The 23,748-nt window shown below is 39.9% G+C and overlaps 1 protein-coding gene across 1 annotated transcript; it reads right to left on the reverse strand.

The window, feature by feature from the left end:
* Window positions 1-10,333: 10,333 nt before the first annotated feature.
* LOC144645798 (uncharacterized) lies at window positions 10,334-23,748 on the reverse strand. Its single transcript, XM_078505340.1, has 12 exons — window positions 23,509-23,748; window positions 21,268-21,388; window positions 19,287-19,444; window positions 18,882-19,003; window positions 16,532-16,623; window positions 15,802-15,900; window positions 13,626-13,685; window positions 13,264-13,386; window positions 12,536-12,646; window positions 11,304-11,408; window positions 10,942-11,049; window positions 10,334-10,723 (listed from the first exon to the last, which is right to left on the reverse strand). The coding sequence occupies exons 1-12, from the start codon at window positions 23,746-23,748 to the stop codon at window positions 10,440-10,442; spliced, it is 1,623 nt and encodes a 540-aa protein (XP_078361466.1). The 3' UTR covers window positions 10,334-10,439.

Genomic DNA, 23,748 nt, shown 5'->3' on the forward strand with positions numbered 1-23,748 from the left:
CTTTTTCCGATAAGTAGACTGAGAGGTAAGGGGTAAGGGTGGAGGTTTGGTTGTCTGTGAGGACATCAAGAAAAGGCAGGAGGTAGTTAGCTTCTTTCTCCATTGTAAAGTGAAAAAAAGTGAAAAATTTTTTGGCGTTTTGCACCACTCAACTTCATAACTCGGCTGGTCAACACCCTTAATGACATACCTTTAAGATAACCAACAGTTGGTTAGGTTATTATAATGGTATTCGAAATTTGTATGAGATCATGCACAAGAATCTATATCCTGAGCACGTTTTTAATAGCTTGATTAACCGTTATATAACTAAAGCCGGCGACACACTTGGCGATTTTATTCCAAAGAGGACGGCGCGCAACCTGTAAACGTTTTCGAATAAGAATCACCGACCCTTTATTTCAAATTACGCGCGTCACAAAATTTAGTAAAAGAAGGCCGCCATTGTTTAACTGTCCTGCGCTGAAAAATCATTTCAAAGTCAAAGCATTCAAGCAGATTTTTTCTCTAAGTTTTTCGTTTTCATGCTTCTACGCGTGTCGTTAAATTGAACTTAGTTTTTAGTCTTAGATAAAATTTTTATCGATCATCGAATGTTATAAAAGCGAAGATATTTCAAGAGCAGAAAAAAAACCCGTGTCTGTTTAAAACGAGGTGTTTGTAAACAACACATTAATTTTACTATATACTAAGGTGCAGTTTTTAGCTCATGCCATTTGAATGTCTGTCAACTTTCTTGTATGTGTAGCGTGTAGCTTAAGCCGCTTCAAGGGCTGACGAACTTTAAACGGATAGCTTTCGCTGCTTGGGCGGCTAAAAGTTTTCTTTGCATGAAACGGTTGAACGGCTAGTAAATTTCTTCACACGGAACGGCTACACGGCTCGAACGGCTAGTAAATTTCTTCACACGGAAAGACTACAAGGCTCGAACGGCTAGTAAATTTCTTCACACGGAACGGCTACACGGCTCGAACGGCAAGTAAATTTCTTCACACGGAACGGCTGCACGGCTCGAACGGCTAGTCAATTTCTTCACACGGAACGGTCACACGGTTCGAACGGCTGATAATTTTTTTACACGGAACGGCCACACGGCTCAAACGGCCCTTAATTTATGTTACACGGATAGCTTACACGGCTCAAACGGCATCCCTTTCCGTGCACACGGCTACTGAACGACAAACGCGCGGCTATCCGTGTCAAAACGGCAAGTCCTAAGGAACGTTTTCGCGTGAGAGGTCACATATTATACGGTTTTCAAATGTACGCAGCACAACATAGGGTATGCATCTTACTTGTAAATGGATTTTGTAAGCCCATTGATATTAAACTTTTTTTTTCTACTTATAAAATTAAGAACTTTTTTAGTGAAAAAATTATGTACCTCCATGGTAGTCTTTAGACGCGTGATGTATACACATTATCATATTCAAGCTGTAATCGTTGTTACATCAGTGAAACAAGCCGCATTTTTTCTACGCGTGTGCGCGATTACTTATCACCTGACAGATCTTCTAATGTATTTGAAAACCTACATGGATCAGAGACAACTCTTGCTTCGAGTTCTACGGACTGCTTTGACACATTATCATATTTTTACACATTATCATATTCAAGCTGTAATCGTTGTTACATCAGTGAAACAAGCCGCATTTTTTCTACGCGTGTGCGCAAATACTTATCACCTGACAGATCTTCTAATGTATTTGAAAACCTACATGGATCAGAGACATCTCTTGCTTCGAGTTCTACGGACTGCTTTGACGTTATCAACTTCGAAATTCCTATGCATTCCTTTGATGTTAAGTCGGGTTTAAGAATTTCCCTTTAAAGCCCCATTTTTGGGGGTTTAAGCAAATCTTAGTTTTCATTGTTTTGATAAAAAAAGTTTGGAAATTTTTTCCTTTGTTATTTTTTAGGTAATCACTTATAAACGTAACGCTTAGTAACGTTTTTGATAAGCAGTCAATATTGACGAGATCACCTGGTGTTTAAAAGGAGTCTCAGAACGAGTAGAATAAATGTGTCTTAGGGTTAATGGGGAAAGAAAGCCGGCAATTTCCTTAGTGATTATTACATATTACTGATGCTCTTTTTAAAGGAGAAGTTCACTCCAGAATGGACATAAATTTTTTTTTACGCCAATAAAAAGTTTATGCAAAGATATGTTATTCACTAAAATTTCAGCTTCTAACGAGCGCTTAAACTCTACGAAATCCTTTTCTGAAGTAGCCCAAAACTCGACAACTGAACGCCGCCATCTTGGAGCTGTTAATGTGTGCGTGACGTCAAAGAGCTCAGCCTGAAGTTGAGCGGGAAAATTTTAATTACTTCAAACTCCTTGTTTCTTTGTAGCGGCTTTTGTTTGTCAAAATGCCTGTTTGTGCAGCTCCATTTTGCTTAAACAGAGCTCCACGAAATACAAAAAGAGGTATTTCCGTTTTCACCGCCTTTCAATATTAAAAGAACAATTGCTCAAAAGCGGACACAAATATTTGTATGTTCCGGCGTTAAATTGGGGTCCGATCGAGTTCATTATCGAAGTGCAATTTTCTGCAACTTTTTCAGGTTGATCTATTATTACCTATCCTTCGAGACCCTCGATTTTTCTCGTCGTCCCGCTCGACAATCTGTCTCTGGGTCTCCGAGGATGATCATGTTACCAATGTTGCAGTATTGCATACGGTACGTGCATGTTGCAATCAAGATTTGTGACAAACAGAACATAAACAACCAATAAGTCCATAAACGGCAATGTCGCCAATGTCCTTCGCGGTAATAAACGTCCTCCTCCACTGTTCGCGTCAGTCATGACGACATGAACGCGAACATTGCTGTTTCGTTTTGTTTACAGCATCCATCCTAGTTATTTTACGCCGGACGTTTCCTTGAACATTATAAAACATTACTAAAGTAGCAGACCGTACCAGTTTGTCGTAGCAGTGCTACTGAAAAGAATATATTTACTTGTTTGCTTGACCACAAATAATCGCCGGGACCTCGATCAAACTCCCCCAGGGTTTATTTAAAAGTTAGAAATTTTGACCCGGCGTTTAATCGGGGACCCGCGTTTACTCGAGAAAATACGACGAGGTCAACAACAACAACAGCAGAGAGTTTCTCTGGTTGATTAAAAATCCTCCCTGAAATAAAGTAAAAAAGTGAAATAACATAATCGTAACATTGGTTGGTATTGCGTCTGCCTTTTTCTTTTTTTGTGGGTATTTTCACTTAGGAGACTGTATCTGTGATCATCTTCGAAGCAGTCTTCCGTATAGTTTTCGGAACACACAAATATTTATGTCCACTTTGCCAGGAATTTTTCATTTCTGCCCATTCTTATAATCCATTTGTGAGCATTTTTTCCTTTAGATATTGAAAGACGGTGAAAGGTTTTTTGTATCTCTTGGAGCTCTGTTTGAGAAACATGGAGCTGCACAAACAGGCATTTTGACAAACAAAACAAAACAAGGAGTTTTGAGTATTCAAACTTCAGGCTGAGCTCTTTGACGTCACGCAACATTACTAGCTCCAAGATGGCGGCGTTCAGTTGTCGAATTTTGGGCTACTTTAGAGAAAGATTTCGTAGGGTTTTAGCGCTCTTTGGAAGCTGAAATCTCGGTGAATAATATATTTTTGTATAAACTTTTTATTGGCGTAAAGTAAATAAATGGCCACTCTGGAGTGAACTTCTCCTTTAGCGCCTACATGGTGATTCATGCGTACTGAGCAGTTACAAAAAATGCCAATTTCTTCCTTTCTTTCGCATCATATTTGGCCTGTACTTGAATCAACGTCCTTGAAACCTTTGTTTTTTCACAATGGCTTGAAATTAAATTACGCTGAAACTTCATTATAGTAAATTAACGAAACATGTTTTTAACGCGAATAAAACTCGCGTTTCTTTTCTAAACAGAAATTTTTTTGGCTCGAAGTTTAGGTATTAGGTATCCTCGATGCATGTTAGATAAAGTCGCAAAGTTTGGGAGCGTTTGGTAGAATATTAAAAAAGTTATAAGCGTTCAAAGTCGGCGCGGGCACTTTCCGCCTCCCCCCCCCCCCCCCCCGGTCTGGATAGGGTTAAGAAAATAATGCATTTTTAGGTCTAGAAAAGAAGTTAAATGCCCTCACCTAACGGCTGGGGCATCAACTAGCAGCTCTTTGTAACGGTAAAGACTGTTTCCGAGTCAAATGGCTCATACATCCGGAGCTTATCCTAGTTTCTGTAGCATTAAGCGACTAGGAGTATTGCTACTCCCCCTGCATGGGTGCTAGTCCTTCGCAGGGTTCTAGACATTAAGCGTGCATTTTTTTTACTATAGAGCATTGAAAGGCATCTTCAAGTGGGTAAATAACTCGTATGCCCTCTGATGTCTTCAGTGTATGGCTCTGGAGTCTTTATTGTAAGTCTGTGAGAAGTCTGGTAACAACTTTAAAAATAACTCTTACTTTACTGGCGCTTTCCGGACAGAGCACTTTGCGCAACTTCAACAAATGGCGCTTTGCGGACATAAGAGGCTCTTTTATTGGTAACATGAAAATCATTGCTGACGCCACAAATCTTTACAAATTAAGCTTGCACTGCACCCAACTATTGGGAAAATGTAATGTACCAAATAGCCCAAAAAACAAGATAGAAGCTTGATTAGTTTACGAATTATAAAAGTGTTATGAACGGTCACCGTTATGTCAAAAAACGTTTTTTTAGAAAAAGGACGAAAAACTTGCCCCCGAAAAAACGCTTCAGTGTTTCACGCTTAATCTCTCAAATATTACAGTTTGTGCGAAGTTTTAAGTTTTCAGGAGGTAAGTCATGGAAAGCTTAAATATTGGCGAAGATATAGACATTTGAACCATTTACGCAGGTAACGTTTGCGTCGTTAATCGGTGTCATAAACAAATATAAACTGAAAGCGTTTGCAGCCAGAATTTTTATTATCCTTTTATTATGAAGGCATTAATAAGATGTTTGTTTTGTTCAAGTTTTGAAACGTTGCCTTGCATATTATTTTTTTTACGATTTTTTTAAAATTTTACTATAATCGCAGCCCTGGTACATGTCCAAAAGTGTCAAAATTAACAAGATTTGTTTCTATTGATCTAAAACAAATACGCGGGTATAAAGAGCAAAGACAGTTGTGAAACATAGTTAGGAAGTAAGGAAATTCCCCCAGAAACAAAGGCGCTAAATCTCTCTAGAGTTAGCCAAAATCACCCTTTTGTGGCGCTTTGCGGACATGAAAATGTTAAAAAAATCTGTAAAAAAATACCGGTTAGACCTAGTAGTGTGAAACATTGCATACAAGCATTTAAAAACGCATCTTTTAATGTGGGGTACAAAAACTGGCTTACTCTCAAGGTTTTAGACAACTTGTTTTAAAAAAAGGCAAAAATGGCACATTTTGAGGGAATGGCGCTTTGCGGACATTTTGTCGCACTCAAACATACCTTACTAAAACACGTGCTGACAGCACCATATAAATCCGATTAAGCTTAAACTCCACATACACATTGCCAATATATACATCTACCTTTTGGGTGAGAATCACATCTAACTCCCGTAAAATGAGAGAGTTAGAGAAGCATGAAGTCAAAATTGTGCAAAAATGGGGCTTCCCGTTTTTCGTGTAACCTGAAACACCCACTCGACATGACACCTTTACTGAATTTTTTGGGACGAAAAATGAACGATTTCTAAACTTACGAGAGTTACTTGCCGCAACTCTATGAACCAGTTTAAGGCATCTTTAGTCAACATTTGGTCTATTTCTGGATTTTAAAACGATTTTTCAGCACGAACGGGCAGCAATGGCGCCTAGCGGACACATCTTTGCCATTAACAGACTCTTTCTCCAACACAAGTGAGCCGAATACTCTCGAAAACTAACATAACATATGTCTTAGTGTTAGCCATGCTTTCGCCGAGTTTTATGTCATAATAGTTTATTGTTGTTGAGTTATAGCTTTTTGGAGTTATTTTGAAAAAGTGTCCGCTCAGCGACCCAACGGGAGGAGTGGTAGTAGTAGTAGTAGTAGTAGTAGTAGTAGTAGTAGTAGTAGTAGTAGTAGGAGGAGGAGGAGGAGGAGGAGGAGGAGGAGGAGGAGGAGACGGAAGACAAGCAACGAAGACATTCCTTGCCAAATCATTCCCATCATTCACATGAAAATTTGAGAAAAAATGATATTCAGTGTTCTTTTATTTCAAAGGCCGGTTCTGATGTCATCGATGGGGATGTGCAAATGTCAGCAAAGAAAGGCAAAAAAAAAAAGAACAAAACAATACAATATATTTCAGTGGACGCTTTCAATTATCTATTCAACTGGAAAACCCAATTCTGCACTTCCCTTGAGATCCTACAAAAAAATCAAGACAAAGTTGAAGAGGTTCCGGTTTTAAAAAATATATTCTTAAGCAGCAATTCAATTATTATTTAATAGTCATCGTTGACAAAAATACTAAAAATATATCAGTCGTTTATATAAAGAGCAGCTGACTGGTCCCCAGTCGTCTTCATATAGCACGCGGCAAACTGGGAGACGCACGCGCGCGAGGTGGGGGAGCAGGGGATGATGGGAAGGGAAGCAGTTGGTTTCTCAGTCCAACAGTCAAATTAGCAAATTTGTTTTTCCTTTGTTCGTACATATATTTAACAGGAACACATTTCCCAAGTCGCGTAACGTGAAAAAAAAAAAGAACATGAAATATCCTTATTTACAATTCAAATTCTCGTTTTTTAACCGTTGTCTTCTTGGCTCTTTCCATTTGTCAAAACTGGCCGCCGTCAAGACCGATATATTCGAAAACAGAATTCGGATGTTAGTCAGATTTTTCCTGTCAAATAAGTCAATACATAAGTATTATACATTGTTATGGTGGATTTGTGGGAAAATCTCGTGGAAAAGGCCCATTTTACAATCAAAACTACCAGCCCGGCCGGCCAGTTCTGACGAATAGAAACCGCCTTTAGCCTCCAGTTTTGCGGCTGTTCTTGTACTTCTACACGGATTGCGTTTCAAAAATTATCCAGGCCATATCATTTTTCCCGCACCATATTGGAGAAAAAATTCGTCTTGTTATTTCAAGCGCATCGCAATGCAATCCCTTCAAAATTTCGCTTTCCCTCGTTAAGGCCTGTTTATACATGGCACGAATACAACCACGAACGCGGTCAACGCAATGAGTCTTTCCGCGCGACTTTGCGCTGGAACGTTCGTACGAACCACCATTCATACAGAACGCGGTAATTCGGGTTTTGACAGCCGCATTGCATGAGTGCTGCTATGCGACATCTCATGAAAATGGCAGTAAATGCCTCAGAAACAGATTCTGATGACATTTTGGCATTTTAACCTCTTAACACGGACGGCCTTTGTCGTCTAAAATTGGGCGTATGACAACTTCAAAAATTAGCGTTTCAGTTTTGTCAGACAAGTTTACAACCGGAGCGCAACAAAGCCAATGTTTCTAAAGGCTGGTTCTCATATCGTTTCTATCGCCTCTGTCGCTTCAAAAAGTTTTCTTGTGATTGGGGCGATTATATGAGAACATTACACAGACGATCGCTAACGCCTATCCTCCTAGCTTCTCTTAGTTTCCCTTCTTCGCCGTAAAACAGCAATACATAACTGAGAAGATAGGAGGCCACGAGTTTTGCTCTTTCATTGAAGGCTACCATTGTGTTGGATCTAGGACTAAACGGATAAATGGCACCACGCCGGAATATATAAACGATCTACTCATCAGAAACTCTGATACTCATAAAAGATCAACTCGTTTTTGTAACCTAAACTTAAGTTGCCCTCGATATAAGAGGAATACTGAAGGCGGCAAGACGTTTAGTGCAAGGACAATCAAAGAATGGAACTCACTTAGCGCGGACTTAAAACGGAGCCCAAGTGTTAACTTTTTTAAGCGTTCTCTTTTTAAACAAATTTTAAATAATCAAATCCATACGCAATCATTCATGTAATTTTAATTCTTAATTGTTTTATTGTATTTAATGTTGTACATAGTTTTATCTAAATCAATATCTATTTTTAAAGTTTATACCATTGTTATATTTCCGTTATTGTTATATTTTTGTGAGGGCCACAAGTTTATCAGTTTGATTACTGTCAGGTGTCACCCTCGTTAAATAAAGTCATACTTACTTACTTACTTACTTACTATTGTTTTTCGTAGGACTTCGCTCATACCAGGCGCCGGACGATCATATAAGAACCCCCAATCACTTTCAATCGCTTCGATCGCCTACGATCATATCAGTATTTGAAAACGATTGATGCAATAGACACGTTCGGGGCGATCACATTAGAACCAGGCTTAAGCATACAGCGTGAATCCTTGAACGAGTTACACAAAAACGAAAGGACTTATTGGTTCACAAGAAATAGTCTGAATAGTTCGTGCGACCATCGCCTAAAACTTCGCTTCAGAGGCAATCCATGCGACTTTCCGCACGAACCAGTTTCCAGCCTTGTTCGTAGTCGCACATGGTATAAACGGATTCATACAAATTGTTTATACGCATTCCAATGCAAACGCTACATTTGCGTTTGTGTTTGTGCCCTGTATAAACAGGCCTTTACATTGCAATCTTTCCGAGATTTGGCGTTTTAATTTTCTCTTGTTTCACATGCTGCTTTCTAACTTAATCGCCGGCGCCGGTAACAGCAGCATCGAACGGTTTGCCGCAAAGTGACAAACTCATACAAGCACTAGGTTTCCCAAATAACGATTGACGCCTTCCAACGACTTATATATTGACAAGCGAAACCTTATATGTTAATAATTTTATGTCTGTGTGCGCTGTTCGATTTAAAAGGCTGGTTCTCATATGAGCGCCCCGATCGTTTCTATCGCATCGATCGTTTGCAAATACTGAGACGATCGTAGGCGATCAAAGCGATTGGAAGCGATCAGGGGGTTCTCATATGATCACCCCGATCGTCTGGTATATGCAAAATAGGGTTAAACAAACAAGATAATAATTTACGATCTTTTCTTTGTTCCCGCATATGAATATTATATTTTATTCCGATCGACGCACGTGTGTTTTTTTTCAAAACTGCGATATCGCTTATGGCAGCCTTCGATAAAAGGTCAAACCTCGTGGCCTTTTATCTTCACGTTATTGCCGTTTTACGGCGAAGAAGCAAAAGGGAGGCCAAACGGAAACATAGTTCTGGGTAACACTGATGCGCCATGGGACAGTTTGGATCGCTTCGATCGTCTCCCTCTGCGAAAGAAGTTCTCATATAATCGTTCGCGATCGCCGCGGTCTGAGACCGATCGCCCGGATAGAACACGGGCGATCGAAGCGATCGCGATCGTCTCGATCGTCTCAGACGTTAGCGATCATCTCTGTAGTGTTCTCATATAATCTCGCCGATCGCAAGCAATTTTTTTGAAGCGACAGAGGCGATAAAAACGATCGGGGCGATCATATGAGAACCAGCCTTTACAGTACTCCTCTCCACCTCGGAGTGTAGATTAGTACATGCGAACTGTTAAAGGGACTAGCTACTTTGTCACGGATTTTCCCAGATTTTTGAACAGTCAAATTTATATTTGTTTCATAGGAAACCTTAAAAAATGGTCCATCTGTATTAAAAAATGCTATATTAGAGAACTGAAACTGTTAATGAGCGTCTTTGGCTGCGGATGGCTCGGATAGAAATAGATTGCAATTTAAAAAATTAAGGCTTACCTATTCAAGTTGTTTCTGTATCAGTACGTGTTTAAAAAATCGTTATTTATAGCCGTAAATTGATTTCTATCCGCAAATAAAGGTTATATCTTCATTTATATGTTGAAAGATAATCTTTGTACGGGTTAAGTTGCCTTCCACTGATTTCAGAACAGTTTAGACCAAAAATCTGCGAATTCCTCGTGACGTAGCTCCTTTAAGGCGACCTCAAAGAATGCTGGTGGGTTCCCTGTGATGGACTGGCATTCCATCCACGGGGGAGTAGCAGTACTTCTCGTCGCTCCATGCCGTGTGGTGAAGATCGGAGTCAAGCGCCGGCCGGTCTGTAAAGTCTATCCTTAACTTAAAATAAGGCAAAAAGCGATCTTTTTAACATTAAACGTTGCAAACTAACTGATGTTGAGGCCTTATAGGTCGCCTGCCTCTTAAATAACAGATGACAATGACTAATTTGCGATATAGTTTGTTTTATTTTAATAAGAAAAAAGGAAGAAAACAAAAACCTAAGAAGTTACATAGCATTTCGTTATGTCAGGTGTAACAACTCGGCTTATCTTCGTAGCTAAAAGTTAAAAACAAAAACTTTAATGTCTTAAATTGCTTTGCAAGATGTTATGTAAACAAGATTTTTAAATATAAATGATAATATAAAATGAACTTGGCTTATAACTGAGTACTCTTTTCGCTTAAAAATAACATAAGCCTCATTTTTGTATTTTAAACTTGATTTTAGTTCTTTTCACTAATGTTAGATATTTTCTTTTGTTGTGGGAAAATGCTTTTTTTCAACGTTGCAATCATCTTCCAAGATTTTGACGTTTTACTCGGAATAACCACTTTACAAATGGCACGATTCGCTGGCTCACAAAATCTTTTAACCGCGTCGTACTTTTCTCCCGCGGGACAGGCCACGTGACTTGTGACGCCATTTGAACACGCAATGTATCCTTGGCACGTAGTTGGGGCCTGGTAATTTCCATTTATTTTTCCACCGCAAAAAGAGGCTTCTGAAACTAGAATAGAGGCTGTTATTTGCATAGTATACATGGCAACATGACCGAGGGTGATTATCATTTGCTCACCTACAGTGTAGGTTTGAACACAAGGGCGGCGCCATTTTATTTTTTAATTTTTTGACAATTTTTACGCTATAATGAACTCCGCCTGATTGCGTTAAATGGACTCATGTAGATCACTGTTCGTTATTTTACAATTTATTTCATCAACTTACAAGGCACGTCACAGCTCCGAGGACAATGATCCGCCATCCATGTCCAGTTGGATTTTTTACATTCGCCCTGCGCAGACCATGCAGGGCATTCATTGTGTCTGTCATAGACTGTAAAAAAATATGTTTGAAAATCTTTGACTATTAAACAGATATAGAAAAAAACAAAAATTGACATTACAAGGCTAAAAAGGAGTAGGGATGTAAATTACATGTCAATTAATCTCCATTGTAAGCTTCGTTTAGTCTGTTGCATGATACACGCTCTGCAAGCTCGGCATTCAAATGACCCAGCTGACTTCATGCACTTTTTAAAGAAAACTCAAAGTAAAACATGTATCATTGCTTTAAGTAGCAACACTCGCCTTTACACAAGCCGCAACTCTGCCTGCAGTTTGTTATTTTGTTTCCCGTGCTGCACTGGCCTAACAAAGCCCAAGATGGACATTTGGCGTCTGTGTCCTTGCAATCTACGAACAGCGACAGAAACGTTCATTTGTTAATAATATACATACACAAATTTCTGCATGCTCATTGGCTGAGAGCACGTACGCGTCAATTAATCCCAAACAGTGCAGAAAGTTGAAATTGAGTGCAAAAAGTTGAAATTAAATTGATTGACAGGAAAGTCGGAAAGCGCGCCAAAACAAAATGGCGGCCGATGTCGGAGTGTTTGAGGGAGCAAAAATCGAGCAAAAACATAACGATTCATGAAACGTTTGACCAATTTAACGAAAGTTATAAGTATATAAACCAAAGTACTAGGAATTGGACGTTTGTACAGCACAAGAGAGGCTTTACGAAACTACTGAAAGCTACTAATCGTGGATTTTCTTACGCGACGGCTCGTAAAGAAGAAAGATTACAAGCGTGAATTCAAGTTGGACATTTCAGCCCATACCAATGCAACTGAATAAGGATAGAAGCACCTGAGGATAGAATTCCCTAGCGGTATCTAGATTTTACAAAGCCCGGCAAATCCGTTATGTTTAAGAACGAATCGGAAAGGTAAGCCACTGAACACGTTTTGTTTGTCATCCACTTCAAGTGAAATTTTTCTATGTGTATTATTAACAAGTAATCAAATGATTTTTCCCGTACAATTTGGGATAAATCAGCACTCGTAAATTTTTAAAAGACTAAAAAATTGCACTCGCCCTGCGGGCTCGTGTAATTTGGTAAGCCTTTGAAAACTTTACTCGTGCTGATTTATCCCAAATTGCACTCGAAATCATGCGACTACCCATACTAGTTACCTGTGCATAATGCATCTAAGATGGCAATGCTCGGGATAGTCGGTGGTTGAGGTCTGCTGTTCTATCACATCAACTAAAACTCGTTTTAACTTAGAACTTCCATTTTGTAGTAATATAAATTTATTTACTTGCTTTTGGCAAGGGTAGTATAATAACTTAGGCAGAATTTCGCGCACCTAGGGACAGGGAAATATACCTCCAGTGATTTTCTTTTTAAGAGAGCCTTAAAAAGCTGAAGATTTTAAGATCAGCACCATCACTCTCAAATTCTTGGCACTCGATGCACGCTGATGGATCTTTTGAGGTCTCACGTCTTACGAGTTTTCACATATTGAACTCACCATCGCACACATTACAGCTTTTTCTACAGTTGTTGGACATCCACGCTCGGTTTTCTTCGCATTCACCATTGTAGGCCCACAAAAGGCATCTTGGAGATGTATCAATGCAGTCTGCAAAGCAAATAATACTCTCTTTTTTTTTCTAATAAATATTTTCTCAGTTCTATATATTCATATAAAATCCACGCGCGCAAACTTTGTGAGGTTAAAGAATGTTATTGTAATGGAATTGTGTGCTAATCCAGTGCTTTTGCTTACTAACTTTCTCTTGTTATTTTCTGTTATTACTGATGCATCGAGCCTTTGGGGCATTTGGAAGGTCCCATAATATGGTGGATGTAACTGAAAGCTATTTTTCCTCAAAATGGTACGAAAAGGTGGTATAGAAAATGTACCCTAACACATGACGAGCATCGGTGAAAAAGCACATGTTTGTTATATTCGCGTGGAAAATTGTTTTAGCACACGGCAGCCTTGAGGGGGCTTTCGACTATAACGTTGTGCAGGAAATATATGTTCCATAAAAATTTACGAAAACTTTTACGAGCGAGCAAGCGACCGACCGACCGACCGACCGATCGACCGACCGACCGACCGAACGAACGAACGAACGAACGAACGAACGAACGAACGAACGAACGAACGAACGAACGAACGAACGAACGAACGAACGAACGAACGAATGAACGAACGAACGAAAGAATGGGTCTAATGAAATGTCTTTGTACCTTTTGGCGCCTGATGATATTTACAGCTGACACAACAGTTCGGTATCATCCATAGCGCGTTCTTTTCACACTCGCCCACAGCCGCCCATCCTTCACAGCTGGAATGTTGGTCAGCTGAACACACTGAAAATGTAACAAAAACCAACAATCGATATTTAGATAATTTTTTTAAAACAGCAATTGATATTTTTGCGTACGTTGCTATGTGAGGCTACGCGTTGCTACGGTGCAATATCGGTCAACCTCGCTTTCAAGTCGCAATTCCACTCTGAATACCTCGCCTCGATAACCAATCAGATGGCGAGAATTCTCCCAGCTATGCGATTCTATGTTTATGAGTTATTTAAGTTTTTCGCGCATACCTTGAGGTACAGCTGGCGTTGGATAGACTACTGGAGGTGTTGGAGCAACGGTGGGAGAAACTGTTGATAAAAAAGGGTAAAGTTTTTCTTAAAACGCAAGTCGAGTTCGTACCTCTTAACTAAATTACTAACATATTCAGATAACCGAGGTGGGCTCCCCTATAAGCCTGGTGCTTTCTTAGAGGTCTCCTCGCCCTGCTATCATGTTATTGCTGTAAAAATTTAAACTCTTAATGGCTTATAAAATGATAATGATGATGATGGTGATGGACTTTAAAACGACCCAGGAATAACCAATTAATATCACCAACATGAACTGCTCCTCGTTAAAATTAACTCGCTTCCATGCCACGTTTCTGATCGAAAGTGGCTCGCTTCCGTTTTTCTTGCAAAAATGCATCCTTTTCGTGTTCCTGATCATAACTGCCTGGCTTCTATGTTAAAGAAAAATCATCTGGTGAGATCGAGTCCGTACGTACTTCCCAATCAGTACAAGCAAACACTCCCAATCTCGTCCCTAGAGCCGCTTGTCCCTCTTAGCCAGCTGAGCCTGCGTGGGGCACGAGGAACAAGCGGCTCTGAAGACACATGATTTCATTGGCTAAATTTCGAAGAAAGACAATTTAAATCTAGCCACCTGTTCCTCGTACCCGAGGCTCAGCCGGCTAAGTGGGACAAGTGGCTCTGGAGACACATGATTTCATTGGCTAAATTTCGAAGAAAGACAATTTAAATCTAGCACACTTGTTCCTCATACCCGAGGCTCAGCCGGCTAAGTGGGACAAGTGGCTCTGGAGACACATGATTTCATTGGCTAAATTTCGAAGAAAGACAATTTAAATCTAGCCACTTGTTCCTCGTACCCGAGGCTCAGCCGGCTAAGTGGGACAAGTGGCTCTGGAGACACATGATTTCATTGGCTAAATTTCGAAGAAAGACAATTTAAATCTAGCACACTTGTTCCTCATACCCGAGGCTCAGCCGGCTAAGTGGGACAAGTGGCTCTGGAGACACATGATTTCATTGGCTAAATTTCGAAGAAAGACAATTTAAATCTAGCCACTTGTTCCTCATACCCGAGGCTCAGCCGGCTAAGTGGGACAAGTGGCTCTGAAGACACATGATTTCATTGGCTAAATTTCGAAGAAAGATAATTCAAATCTAGCCACTTGTTGCTCGTACCCGAGGCTCAGCCGGCTAAGAGGGACAAGTGGCTCTGGAGACACATGATTTCATTGGCTAAATTTCGAAGAAAGACAATTAAAATCTAGCCACTTGTTGCTCATACCCGAGGCTCAGCCGGCTAAGTGGGACAAGTGGCTCTGGAGACACATGATTTCATTGGCTAAATTTCGAAGAAAGACAATTAAAATCTAGCCACTTGTTGCTCATACCCGAGGCTCAGCCGGCTAAGAGGGACAAGTGGCTCTGGAGACACATGATTTCATTGGCTAAATTTCGAAGAAAGACAATTAAAATCTAGCCACTTGTTGCTCATACCCGAGGCTCAGCCGGCTAAGTGGGACAAGTGGCTCTGGAGACACATGATTTCATTGGCTAAATTTCGAAGAAAGACAATTAAAATCTAGCCACTTGTTGCTCATACCCGAGGCTCAGCCGGCTAAGAGGGACAAGTGGCTCTGGAGACACATGATTTCATTGGCTAAATTTCGAAGAAAGACAATTAAAATCTAGCCACTTGTTGCTCATACCCGAGGCTCAGCCGGCTAAGTGGGACAAGTGGCTCTGGAGACACATGATTTCATTGGCTAAATTTCGAAGAAAGACAATTAAAATCTAGCCACTTGTTGCTCATACCCGAGGCTCAGCCGGCTAAGAGGGACAAGTGGCTCTGGAGACACATGATTTCATTGGCTTAATTTCGAAGAAAGACAATTAAAATCTAGCCACTTGTTGCTCATACCCGAGGCTCAGCCGGCTAAGAGGGACAAGTGGCTCTGGAGACACATGATTTCATTGGCTAAATTTCGAAGAAAGACAATTAAAATCTAGCCACTTGTTGCTCATACCCGAGGCTCAGCCGGCTAAGAAGGACAAGTGGCTCTGGGGACGAGAATGCAAACACTCCTCGATTCCCTACGGCGTAAACTTCGCGGACACTAGCAGCAAAGTAACTCGCCGTCAGTTATCAATCAATGTTTATGAGAACACTTACTTGTTATCGGAGGTGGTATAGGTGCCGCTGTCACCGGAGGTCGTTGTGTAGGTGCAACTGTCACCAGAGCTGGTGTTGTGGTAGTTTTACTGCCGTCTTCTAAAGATAAATAAACGTCATCAAGTTTGCCTCTTAGACCGCTTTCGTCACAAAAACGCGCGTTTGTTAAGAAATGCAGGAGTTCAGAGAGTACGAAATATTGAGTAAAACCTAACGCTTAGCTTAATTACTCTATCTTCAGTGCCGGGGAGAGCGCCCCCCCCCCCCCCCCAAAAAAAAATAAATAAATAAATAAATAAAAATATTCACAAGTAGAACAGTAATAACGTTAAATCTGATTAATAATTTTAGTCAGTTAAAAATGGCTGGAAAATGCTCTCAGAAAGCTGGAAATGCTATTTTAGAGACCCCAGATTTGAAAATCTCCCGAGGGCGCATGCCCCAGACCCCCCTAGAAGCTCGAGGCCTTCGCCGCTCGTGATGTACCACCCCAATACATTGAACCCTGCTACGGTACTGATCTTAACTCGACATTTTAAACAGCACTTCCAATTAGACAGACTGGCTGCTGTGGCTAATGGGCATTCCTGTTGTCGGTAGAAGTATTTAACCGGAAGGAAATTACTTGTTGGCTTCAAGTTTGGTTTATCATTACAACAAAACAGCGCGCGTACAAAATTAGCAAAAAGAGGGTTAGAGTGCTAAAAATGCTTTTCAGCTTATTACTTACTGCATAGATTATTGTAGCAAAATCCTTTGCCAGAGGCGCATTTAGTGCATGGGGTTCCTGTTTTATACGGATATTGATCGCGTACATTACCTCTAAAAATAAAACATAGCTATCAACAAATATATACTGAGATTTCTTTAACAGACGTGCTTGTTAGTGCGCCTTTAAAGTGACAAGCGAAAAGTCTTTGGTAGTAATTTGCAGCACAATTTAGCAAAATAATGAGCATTATTTTGAATTTTTTATTTCAGTTTAGCACTGCTAGCATAATCCGAGCTTTTATGCGTTGAAAATAAAAGAATAATTCAGTTTGTATTTTATTTCTGTATTGTTTTTGGGAAATAATGAGGTCTGTGCTAAGGCCCATGCTCAAATATGGTCCGGCAGACGCCAGGTAACCCTGTGAATATTTGAGATTTTTTTTTTAATTTTTGCTTTTAATTTTTTTTTGTATATTTGTCTTTTTACTGAGCTGAGGGCTTTGCCTGGATGGTGTCTTAATTAAACAAGTATATACTAGTAGTACCTATCGGTAAGTGCCAACGAGAGAAATACTCATGTTTGTTCATAAGAACAGATATTGAATGGTTTTTGATAGAACTATATTTGAAATGACCACTGATATGGTAAATTGTATTTTAGGTAATATGCGAAAAAAGTGCTATTTCTCTGGTGTTCATAAATGACACAGGCTTGATAGCCGTAGTTTCCAGCGCGCGTATTCTCGCGATTGCGCACTCTTTTAAACACACTAAAAACGTACACAGATGTCTGCTACGCAGGCTACGGGTTTGACAGATTGATAACTCTTGACAAATCTTTATATTCTTTTCAACGTTAAAATGTCACAGCATTCAGCATTCTCATAAGTCAGGGAAACTCTATTTAAAGTCAACAGTCCGCTTTTGATTTTCATGTCTCTCTTCGATCGTAAATCAAAGGACTCCAAAGTCAAAATATTATTTCATCGCTTTGAAGACCTTGATGTTTATTTTTTCGGCGGTCGAATATTCTGTAGGGTATTCTCTTTCGATTTATAATTCCCTAAAGGTGTATTTATCGGTAAAGGGATGTAATGAATGACCACATTGAAAATTTTAACAGCGAGCCGCGTGGACGCCATTTTGGTCATTTGCTCTCTAGCAAGGAGTGAGAGACTGGGAACCAGTTGGGAAGAACAATACAACCCAAATATGGGGTTTACTTACACCCAAATATGGTCAAAAAAAAGTCCCTTACGCAGAACTTAAGATTTTCTCTGCCTATACACTCATACGCACACGGCTCTATGATTCTGCCGCCTCGACAGCCTCACCTCTTGGCTCGGCTGTCTCGTTGGCAATAAGTAACTTTCTGACCCGTAATGTCCCGGATTCAGAACCCAGAAACGGTTGATTTGGATATCATTTGTTAATCATTTGGCTTTTCGAAGTGCGCACATGCGTATTTACGATGCTTAAGACTGTAAGACTGGAAGGTAGACTATTTAAATGTTTATTAAAGTTAAAACGGTAGAGTTAAGCTGCTGGTTAATCTATCTTTATTTTCCTTAAAATCTAAGAAGCATAATTTCGGTTACAGAGAGCATAATTTTCAGAAAGTAACATAATTTTGGCATAAGTTCGAAAAAATGTTTTTTTTCGGGTACAATCTACCTAGCCTACAAGGGAGCTCTTCTCAACCAACGGTTACACTTTTCGCCGCTGTCAATCATCTAAGTGAACCCCTAAGGAAACAAAGGCTTCACCTTAACAGGTTAGAAAGGTCACGTCTGTCGATTTTTTATTGGTAGATTTCGATCCATTTTGTTTATTTCCACTTTACAAGGTTTTTTGGCTCTCGCCATAATTCTGATTGCAGGCAGTGAAAAGCGCAATCGTTAATTGCGTTCTGAACTTTCGAGTAAGAGTGTCAGGTTATTTAAAGCAAGGCGCTTGTAGTCAGTGAGTCTCTCATCAAGGACCTGACTTTTTTCCATAGTTATAACCTTAAGAGGGAGACCCGAGCCCGATTTGAACTCGTATTTGTGAGACGAGCGGCGGGGACGTTGTTGAAATGAGGAATAAATTGCACATTCATGATTTTAAGTAAAAGGTATATGGCCTATTATAATCGCGACTGTGCGCTTCCCAAAAGTCCATAGCTTTCCATAGCTTTCCAATGACTCTTTTTCCATCTGTTTTCGTCATGAGGCAAACTTGGAAAGTTTAGACTACTTTTTTTAAATCGATCTTCACGAAATAGGCCAAAGCCAAAAACCGCGGGCGCAAGAGGGGAATTCGACAGAAGCGTTCTCTTCTTTCCAATACCAACAACCGGATAAAACGCTAAAACAAAAACTCGTACTTACGCTGGTGCATAGTTACAAGCAACGTATTTGCCGTCCATACGGCCATAATAACTGCCGGTAGGAACCAATTTGGAACAAACGTTAACTGCACATCCAACGTACTTCGTTTTCGCCCACATAAGCTAAAGAAAAAGACGTAATATGTCATGATTGTTAAGCATGGTTACGCTTCAAAGTAAAGATAACTGAAATACTATAATTTTGAAGTTCGTTGTGAGACCGGGCCTTCACAAGAAGTTCCCTGGCGAAAAATTGCTGAATTCACTAATATGGCAGTGAATACGCTCCTGCTTATAGTGGAACGAGGAGAATTGAGACATCGTCTTCTGCTCCGCTTTACTTTTCCATTCATCCCAGCTCACCTCGTTTCTCTGCGACGGAGAAACAATGTGCAAAGCATCTCACCTGTGTGTAGTGTCCACATGGCTTCTTAGTACAAACAGCCGAACTCATTGGGCTCGTGTACTTGCTAAACGTGTAATAATTGGTCTCGTTGTACCATCTCTCTACGCGGTCTACTGGGTTGGGAAGCGAAATAGCGACCTCCATAGCGAGATTTTGACCTGCAAATCAAAAATCAGAACCTTAAGTTTGTCTATCTGTATAGGAAATCGCACGGCCTCGAATACAATTTGTGATTAATAGTTACGGTACCTATTAATCACGAATTGTACGAGAAGGTCGTGCGATTTTTAAACGATGACGTATCGCTTAATGTAATCATGCAAGATACCTGATCTGTCCGGACGTGTCTTGCGCGCGATCGACCGATCAATAATTAACATAATTAACAATTATTCACCGAAGTGGAGGTAAATATCCACCACATTCACCGAAACTGAGGTGAATAATTGTTTTAGTATATACCACACAAGTTGAATAACTGGCGGACTAAAACATCACTTTCGGCAAACAAAGCGACGCGCGAAGGCAGTTTGTTTCTAATTAATTATTAATAATTATACTAATAATTGCTGAGTTGTATTAGATAAAGTAAACAGAAATTTCTACTTTCTTTTATCACATGCAAAGGGCTGGTGTAAATATTACAAGACTGTTTGACCTTTTTCTATCGCACTGATCGTATATCAGTTGTCACGCTCAAGATAACGCAACTTTTGTTAAGCTATCATTCCACACAGCTCAGAAGTGGTCAGCTACTTTTATTTCCGTAAATTGTTTGACAAATTTCCTGAAAATTATTAAGCCCCCTCGCTTCTGCATGCATTGTGTGCCGTTCATTTATTTATAGTGTACTGAACAAAACTACGAGCATATTTCTGTACTGTAGTCTTCGGGTCAAAATTGGAAAATCCTTGGAAGACTTCGTTTCAACTCCAAATTCTTCGGATCAAATTAAATTCGGTAATTTTCAGAAGTCTTCAAGTCAACTGCGGAAATCTTCGAAAGACTTCGGGTCAACTTCGAAAGACATTGTGTCAACTTCGGAAGAAAAGTAATAAGTACTCCTAGGGAGTACCATTTGGGATTAATTCAGTAATTTTGTTGAGTGTACTATAAACATTGTAACAATTAGATTTTGAGTTCAATGTTCATTTAAATACTGAATATCGTCAGCAAAGATTCGCGAAAAATCAAGCATGCGCGGCATGGGCCATCTTTCGATCGTTGGCATCACTCAGAGACCGACTATTGGAATACCTGTGATCTGATTGCCTCGGGGCCTTGCCCCTCGCCAATTATCATCCAATAAAACGTCGAACTCGGAGTCATACTGTCAAACTGAGGGCCCCTGTGTAACCAATGGGGTTGCGCATTTGACAGTAGTCAGCCACTACTTTAATATGGCAATAAACCATGTACAACTCTACTTGTTTTGTGGTAATAACCAGAGAGGCTTCTAATAAATTATAATTCCTACACTGTAAAACCTGATCACTGAAAGCATTCAGTGGCTCATTCAGTTGGGGGTTTGAATCAATGACCTCCGAGCTGACATGTCTACAGCTTTACCATCTGAGCCATTTGAGCTTTCCCCCATCGTGTCTCTGTAGCTCAGATGGTGAAGCTGTGGACATGTTAATTTTTTCAGTGGTCGGGATTTACAGTGTACGTGGTACAATTATCATTGATTTGATTTGCCTGACGACGGTCCTCGTGTACTACCTTATATACTGGAGAGTGATTATATTTATTGGGTTTGTAGTTTAGATGGTTACCGGCGAATTGTTTAGCGGCTTGGTAACATGCTGGGAGTAAGCAGTAATTGAGTATCATCAAAGAATAGATATATCAGTCATCTAGTCTCCTCAATTCGTGCTGACCTGAAAATTTATTTTGAAGCATCAAAAGACGTACCTTGATATTTATACGGAACATTTATGTCCGATTTCATAATTATGTTTAATATTAGAGCTTTTAATACCTAATTGTCCTTTCATGGTAACCGGTGGATTGGGGTATCCACCCCATTTCAAAAATCCGTGACCCCACCTACAATTATTTACCCACATCTGAGCCATGTTGGCAAGGTTGTCGTCCCATTCCTGCAAGCATGAAGATAAGATTAGTAGGTTGTACTGAGATTCGACACTGTAAACACCGGGCCAAGTCGTACGAAAGGTTTCAACATACTGGAGGCGGAGAGAAGGAAGAGGAAGAGTTGAGAAGCCGAGGTGGTGGTGGCGGTGAAGAAGGGGGTATAGGAGGAGGAGGAGGAGGAGGAGGAGGAGGAGGAGGAGGAGGAGGAGAAAAACATCCCAAGCGACGAAAGGAGGAGGGGGGCAGGGGCTCAATGCACCGGACGTAAGAAATTGAAGCAAAAACGTGAATCTACTTATCAGCTTTTTATAGTTTTATACATTAGAGTCTTAGCGCCTGCTCCGCCATTACACTAGCTTATTTGATAAGTGATTTTACTTTGTAGTTGTAAAAAGAATCAAAGTGCCCCATGTGTCCATCAAAACCGCACACTTTATTATTAATTTGATACTCTTAAATGTAAAATGACATCTCTACAAAGCACTTCAAGTGATCTTGTCTGTTTTCAGAGAAGCAACTTCGAATAAAATCTTTTCGGCTGTAGTGATTTTAAAACAACATATTTGGTAGGATCACAGGGGTCCCAAACGCTGTATTAGTTATTCACAATCTTAAATAAAAATGTTCTTATTTACCTGCGTTCCTGTGTCTTTTTTCACCGCTTTGGGGACGATTTAAATTTAAACGAAGGCGGTTTACGTTGCGAATTTTAAACGGTAATCGGTCTTTCGCAATGTCAATAAGACGCGCCTCAATTATGTCTCACGAAACTCCCCGCGAGGAGAGTTAATAGTTAATGGTTTTAGTAACTTAAGTTAATAACAATTGAAACATGAGCCGCGTCGTATTGACATTGCGACATATCGATTACCGTTTAGAACGCAACGTAGACTGCCTTCGCTCTGATTCAAATCGCCTCCAAACCGGTAAAAAAAAACAGAAACGCAGGTAAATAAGAACATGTGGTAGGATGAAAACGTATGTAGTAAGGTAGACATTGGTTATTTAATAGCTTTGTATAAGTCGCCGGAAATAAAAATGTATAAAATCGATTTCCTTTTTTAGAAACTGGAAAATTTGTTCATGAAAACTTCATTGACATTAACGGGATCAAAATAGTGGATTCGAAAGCAACTTAGTTGACACTTGTACCTGTACAAAGTTGATTTTACAGGTACACTATTTCAACTATATTTTCATCACAGAAAAAAAAAAGCCTCACTCGAAATTCTTCTCCGCCAATGGCTGTCACTCAAGACATTGCATGGCCTGTTTCATGTTTGGACTTGTTAAAACGGAGAAAAGGATTTCAGAAAATTGTCCAATTACAGTGCTAGAACCATCACCGATGTTCATGTTATTTGTTGATCTAAAGGTCAGAACAAACAACAGTGCCGTTGCCTTCACTTCAACGCCACAGATCCAGACCAGTTATATTGTATAACTCGTGTTCTTTTTTAGCTTAACTGCAGAATCAAACAAAACTTCAAATCCGTAATAGTTTCCTTTCGCGTAATTCAACAACATGGACGGAAAAGTTCCTGCTTTAGACACAAGAGCTTCAAGATTACCAAGCCAAGTAGTTGTTGTTTTCACTTCCAAACAAGCACATCGGGGGAAAAGGATCGAACAATGAGGTTGAAAAAAAATTGGGTTAATTAAATTTTCAAAAGATGGCTTATGACGTTACTTGTTTTACAATCAGGAACATGATCGTTCAAAAACTTAACTAATCGGTTCAAGAAAAAACTAAGCTGAAACTTTACAACTTGGTTTGTTTATTTTGATTTCACGTGTCTACTTAAAATATTATTCATTCCGCCGCGTTTAGGAGCGCAATTACAAGACAAATAGATACTGCTATACAAATTTAACTGCTTTTGTTTATTTGTGTTTTTTCAACAGCATTTGTTACTGGTTATTTTGACAAATCACGCCAACAAATGCTATATCATGACACGCGATAAACACGATCAAACAATATGCACATTCTGTCAATTGATGAAGGCGTCAGAAATATGCTCTTTTCACCGAAACCCAAAATAAAGCCATCACAACTCACAATAACCCCCTTGGTTGTAAAAATAAATCACTGTTATCAGCCCGTGACTCAGTCTCTACCTACCAAATATTCCATGTCGGCGGCTGTCGGTTTGACCATTCCGCGAAATTTATTATGTTCGTCCAGAAACTTCTCCTTTTCTTCGGCTGTCAGTTTACAAGTGGCGAAGTCTCCTCTTGACGGGGACCACACGAGGACTTGGCACAACGCCCTATCCTTTAAAGGGAACTGTAACATAAAACAAAGAACCAGGCACGCCAAACGGCCGAAGAGATCATGTGTGTTTCCGCCGTGGAAAAACAT

The sequence above is a fragment of the Oculina patagonica genome, chromosome 3 (assembly GCF_052425735.1).
Source record: "Oculina patagonica isolate OP01 chromosome 3, crgOcupat, whole genome shotgun sequence".
NCBI classification, from domain to species: domain Eukaryota; kingdom Metazoa; phylum Cnidaria; class Anthozoa; order Scleractinia; family Oculinidae; genus Oculina; species Oculina patagonica.